We start from the raw sequence: 6,341 nt of genomic DNA on the forward strand, positions 1-6,341 counted from the left end.
AGGGTGATGGGACCCCTGTGCACAGGAGATCCCCCTTGGCGTTCCCAGGACTGAGGGAATACCAGAGAGCTCCCTCAGACTGGAGCCACCAGGCTGCATGGGTAATTTTTAGTTTCCATATTCCTTGTTATTGCTTTCCATGGGGTGAACACACTCACTGAATACCAGACAGTTCTGTTCTCTCTGCAGCTTCTGGATGCACACAGCAGGTACAAGGAAATAGTGGCACACAAACTCTCTCTCTCTCAAGAACAAATTATGACCAGTTCAGAAGAAACCATTTTATTATTTTTTCCCAAAGAAAAAAAGCAATATAAATATTAGAGTATAAAACTTGCATGTAACACATTGACATTGGTCTATATGGGTATAAGAAGGATATAAGCATATATATAATATATAAGTATAATTCAATATTAGACACATTGAAAGGACAAGTGTGTTTCATTTCACATACACTTAGAGCACAGACCACAAGGAAAGAAGATACAGAGAAATTGAAAATACTGATGCCCACAAGTTAGTTACTGAGATAAAAATAACACACCACTAATTACAACACTCTCTATACTACCTTGGATTGCTGATTAAAAAGAAATATAAACACTACAATTCATCTACAGTACTTCTAGAAGGGTCACATAATAACTACATTAGTCTGTATAAGCCTTACTATCTGTGTAAACTCTTTCTAGTGCAGCCACCACAGGGGGTGCCTGGGATCAGTACAAAAAATCGTATGTAGACAAGGTCTTCCCATAGATGCGGCTTGCTTCTCTAGACATAGGGAGACAGAAATTGGCTAGTGAGGCATTAGTTAGTGCACAATGCTCTGCTGAATACTGCCAGGGCTGGGTTACTGACAAGCCAGATAAGCATGCCAGCTGTCTACAGTTAACCTGAGGTGATCATAGAAGGCTAGATCTGCTCAGGTGAGCTCTGCATTAGAAGTTACAAAAAACTCATCGTGCTTATCTCTACATGTTTCTTCTTCATGCTACAGACACACCATGCCATTCTGCCTTCCTGGGTCAGTCACAGTTACTTTGATATGGAAAGCTGGCCCAGTGCAAAGGGCGCACACAACCTTTCAGGATTAAATAGGGTATAAGGGCATAATATAGCCTTCCTGGATGACTAAGTGTTTACAAGGACTTAATGCCAAGCTGGCTATGTAGCAAGGGCACAATGCACTCTCTCTTCACTTTGTTTGGATCAGCAGTGAAAAGGGAACACAGCTACAGGGGCACACAGTGAAGAGGCCCTGATAATTCTACTCCATTAAATGTGGTTAAAAATCCCAATGCCAGGGTATCAACAACAAAAGAAAGTTTGTTTGTTTCTTATTAAATCTAGCATATTTTGAGTCTCAGATGATCTCCTGGGTACAGTCAGAATCTGGGTTAGAGTGAATGAATGGTCCTGTAACAGCCCAAAAAGTATCAGAATCCTTCCTCATAGTCTCCTGACTGACAGCTTGTGAGCATCCCCAGGCTCACTGGCTTTGTAATCAGTGGCAAAGGCTAAGCTCCAGTTCTTGGATCCTTTATCTATGAGTCTGGTCCCCTGGCTCCAGCAAACCAACTGTCACTTACTTGGTATCCAGTTCTGAAGGCCAATGAACTAAGCCTGTTCTTTGGCAACTCTGCACAGACATGAAATGTGTGGATTTCATCACTGCTGTAGGAGAAAGCAGTGACTCTTTTATTATTCAACCCTACTCCTAGATAGACATTGCTCAGTCTGCACTGAGACTTGTTTATCTGACTGTGCATTTATATCATGCTGTATACACATGCAATGGCTTCTTTGGGTGTGGTGGAGTTAGTTACCTTACTGTAGACATGAGGTGAGTATTTTGCATGCAATGCAATGTACAGAAATGTGAAGCATTCTGTCTCTGTTCCCTATGAGTAGATCAGAGATTGCTCTCCAAATGCATCCATCTTTAATAAAGACATAGATAGCTATTTCATTGCTTTGAGCCATAGCTCTCTGTGCTTACAGCAGGGGACTTTCTTAACTTTTAATTCCAAGAAAACATTTCCTGTACATATAAATATTTACTGCAATGAATTGTTGAGATGTATTTGTAGAGGCCTGTATAATCAATAGGACAGTATGTAGTGTGTACATCTCATAATTCGAATGGTGTGTTCTGCACTGTGGCCATTTCCACTTCAGTTCAATTGCATTTCCTGTCTCTCACATACCATGATTTTTGTTCCATATTTTAGGCCATCATTGGTCACATTTTTTTAAAAAATGAATGTTTAAAATGCACTTTAAGCTTGTTACTTTAAACTAGTGCAGTGTAAACACTTATTTTTTGAGAATAACAGGTAAACAGGAATTTAAGCACTCCCTACCAACTTCTTAACTAGGAACTTCAAGGGTAATCAAGGTGAAGTTTACTAAAAGAAAGTTAAATATCAAAATATGGAGCATGAGCTCTAATCTGGGAATGTTTTTTCCTCAGAAAAATGATCAGTGGTTTGTAAATAAAAAAAACTCCATGTTAAACTTATTTACACTGGACAATGCCAAGTACAAGCCTTGTAGCTTTCTCAAACCATTCTGAAGTGAGCCAAATCCAAAGACATCTTTTAAAGACTTTACAGCCTTGCATATTAAATTACCCGAGTGATAGTACAAAATATGAGTTTGTATTAACAGGGCACTTGCTTTTTTGTTTCCAGATTGATTTATATCATGAGGGCTAACAGTAGGATCTCTACTCCTAGCTCTGACAATGACATGCATTCATAATAGTCCCTACTTTTCCAATGCAAAATTCACATTCACCCTCCATCCTAGGTTGTGATTTGGGGGAGTGCTGGAGGGGTCTGCTCTGTAGGTCTAACCTGCTGATCGTCTCCTGTCAATTTTACTTTTTTTCCTTCTTCCCTGACTTCTTCTTGTTTCCTCCTGAAGATCCCGAGCTCTTTGCATCTCGTTTACCTGAGGAGTTGGAGAGAGTAGCAGTGCTGCCAGGGATGTACACATTCTGTCTGTAGTCTGGGACATGCTGCAGTGTGAACTGGGGGCCATACCTTGCACTGAGGCCCATAGTGCCAGTTCCCCCACCAAGAGTGGAGTTCCCATCGGCAGCTTCTACATGGGACACAGAAGAGAAGAAGACAACAGGAAAATAATTATAACATTAATATCGTCAACAGTGGAATTTTAACTAAGTAAGTATTCTTGAGGACCCAATACAAATCTAAGGTCTTATACAACAGGTGCTGTGCAAATAGTGTTTGTCCCAAAGAGTTTGCAGTCTATGTAGATAAGAAAGACAGTGTCACCAAGGGTATTAGAGCCAGAGTAAGGCATTTAACCCAGAGCTCCTGAGTGCCAGTCCTATCAAAGGTTTAATCACAAGATTATCTATAAATTATGGAAAATTGAAATATGTTATAAGACAATGAAGGGGAGTTTAATACACAAAGGGCACATCTACACAAGATTCTTTACTGTGGTAATCGAATGCACAGTAAAGCATCAGCATCTACACATGCACAGGATTTACTGCACAGTAAATTAGGTGAATGTACCACTTGCTAGTACCAACAAATACAGGTACTAGATTAACGGCACATTAGCTACTGCTCATTAGCGCACATGTAGTCAGACTGAGAGCAATTTGCTCCCAATCAGTCTAGGCAGCAGGGGGACACAGAAAAGGCAGGGGGGAAGGGAGTGAGGAGGGGGAGCTGTTCCTGCTCCATTGTGGAGTTTGGGATTGCAGCCTGGCCTGGCGACACTGCCTTGGGGCAATGCTCCATAGCCAAGTGGTAGCAGCATCCTGAGTTCTCCCTTCGCTTTTCTTGCTGAGGGGATGGAGGAGCTTTCTGTTCCTGCAGTGTTGGGCTGGGGACACAGAGCATCCCCATTCCCTTAGCCCTACCCCTGCCTGCACAAGCACACACTCCAGTCAGTTCCTGCTCTCTGCCCATGCCTGGGGGGAGCTGGGAGCTGAGCAGCACTAGGATGGGGTGGAGGAGTTGCAAGGGGTGGGGGGGAGAAGGAGGGCAGGAGGGTAAGCAGCACTGGAATTGGGGAGAGATGCATCTCCCCCTGGTCCCAGCACTGCTTATCTCTCATGTCTCACCCCACCTCAGTCCCGGTGCTGCTCAGCTTCCACCTGCCCCAAGGCATGGGTTTGGGAGCAGGAGCCAACTGGAGCATGTGCTGTGCAGGCAGTGGCAGGGCTGAGGTGATGAGGAAGCTCTCTGTCCCTAACCCAGTACTGAAGAGATAGAGAGCTCCTCTTCCTGTCCCCTCAGCAAGCAAAGTGAGGGGAGAGCTCAGGGCACTGCTGCTGCTCAGCCATGGGGCATTGCCCCAAGCCAGTGCCATCAAACCAAGCTGTCCCCTTCTCCAGGACAGCTCCCCCCAACTTCCAAGAGCTCAGGCCTGACCCCTGTACCCGCTGCCAGCCAGAGGCTGGCATCAAGGGAGCCTGGAGGTTCCCCTAGCTGCTGCAGGGGGGGAAGAGTAGGGCAGGGGCACAGGAGCAGCTCTGGACTCAACTGCACCCATTGGGCACATCCACACATGCAAGCAGATGCACTTGCAGCAGCTAAAATAGAAGGACTGCAAATCTGAGCAGGGGCTTTTTGCCCAGACATGCACTTTGGTATGGGACAAATTGTGCCACTTGGGGCAAAATAACCCTGCCTGGCTCCTCTGAGATCTGCAACCAGGGGGAGCTATATGCTGTCCCCAGCAGTATATAAAGCTGTCCTGTCCTGGCCCCATCAGTACAAAAACCTGCCCTGTCAAGTAGGTCAGGGCTACTCGCTCTCAGGAGCTTCTGAGGCCCAGCCAATTGGTACCTGGGGACACTACCCCTTGTGCCAGCTGGATTGCTGAAGCAGCCCTGAGAGGTCCCTGCACCTTTTATCCACTGCAGCAGTCTGGCAGTGGGGACTGCTGCCTGGCCGTGACCTGCTGTGCGCCTGCCAGACCAGATGGGGACTGCACAGCCAGTAGAAGCATCTGCCCCTCTGGGCCAACTGCCAGTGGGCTGTGACTGCAAAAGTGGCCTTTGTGTGGCACTACTGCCATGTGTGCCCCCTGTCTGGCCATCTAGGTAGCTATTGCCCAGAAGATGGTCCCAGCGTGGTGGCCTGCTTTGAACTGTCAAAGCATGTCAGCCACCTCCAGCTGGGTCCAAGGTTCCAGCTCTGAGCAGGCTCCTCTGCCTGGGTCCTGCAACTTGCCTCCCTAGCAAGAATTCTGGTGTTCCCTATTTGGAAACCGAAAAATCCCTGATAAAAATATCCCAAAGTCACTCTGTAAAATACCCTGAAACACATGTTCCTCCAGAATTAAAACAAAAGAGAGTGAGAGTGAGAGACAGCAATCAGTTGGGCAATGTTTTATTGATATATCTACAGTGTTAAAGCAATTTGGAAGCCTACTAGTGTCTCTATCATCATAATAAAATTAATTCTAAATACCTATATATTTTGCTGTTTGTCTTAGGTTTTCTTACCATAGAGCAGTTAGAGCTCCCTGTGACCCTTTCACTAACCAGGATGTGGGGGCAGCTGCCCATGTAGCCACAGCTCCTGGCAGCAGGTCTTATCCTGTCTGGCAGCTGGACATGCAGGGTGTGTGCTGAGGGCATGTGGGGTTTGCAGGAGGAGGGTGGGAAGGGGAGTGGGGGGGATGTTGGTGGTTGTGAGGAGCTGTGGGGTGTGTGGGTAGGCATGGGTAGATTGTGGGGCGACTGTGTGGAGGGGCTGCTCAGGAGGGGTGGGTCCCCTGCCCCCTGCAGGGCACAGCCCCTCCTGCACAGCTGACAGACTGCTCCTCATAGGGCTACAGCCCCCTCACAGGGGCCACAGCCCCCCACAGGGGCTACAGTGCCTGAACAGGGGTTACAGCCCCCCCAAGAGAGGCCACATGGCCCCCGCAGTGGCTACCACCCCCCTTTGCTGCCCTGCCTGGCCCCCATCACCCACTGGCTCGTGAAGCCTCCCCCCGATGGCTGCCCCATCCAGCCCCACCCCCTGCTTGTACCCACAGCCGCCCAATGGCTTCCCCACCCTCCGCCCACTCCCTTAGACACCCCAATGGCTGCCCTGCCCAGCCCCATCTCCTGCTTGCACCCCCAGCCCCCGATGGCTGCCCCCACCAGCCCCAGCCTCCCGGCACTTTAAAAAAAAAAAAAAGCCTCGTCCTCATCAGCAATAGCAGGGGCTGTGGGGCCACATGGCAGAGCCCTCCCATGCATCATGGGGCAGCAGGGCAGCAGCAGGGCCAGGTCCCGGCCGCCTGGCACCTGCACTGCCACTGCCCCATCGCTGGAGTCAGCAAGGTGCCATGCT

At 47.9% G+C, this 6,341-nt stretch overlaps 1 protein-coding gene across 1 annotated transcript in view; it reads right to left on the reverse strand.

Moving 5' to 3' along the window:
* Positions 1-263: 263 nt before the first annotated feature.
* LOC109290179 (protocadherin gamma-C5-like) overlaps positions 264-6,341 on the reverse strand; it is a 49,874-nt gene continuing 43,796 nt past the window's right edge. Inside the window, exon 4 of the mRNA XM_019506583.1 lies at positions 264-3,114. Within this exon, the coding sequence (XP_019362128.1) occupies positions 2,888-3,114 (227 nt within the window). The 3' untranslated portion in view covers positions 264-2,887. The remainder of the gene's footprint in view (positions 3,115-6,341) is intronic.

The sequence above is a fragment of the Gavialis gangeticus genome, unplaced genomic scaffold, assembly GCF_001723915.1.
Source record: "Gavialis gangeticus isolate Ggan-Ray unplaced genomic scaffold, GavGan_comp1, whole genome shotgun sequence".
In the NCBI taxonomy this organism is placed as follows: domain Eukaryota; kingdom Metazoa; phylum Chordata; order Crocodylia; family Gavialidae; genus Gavialis; species Gavialis gangeticus.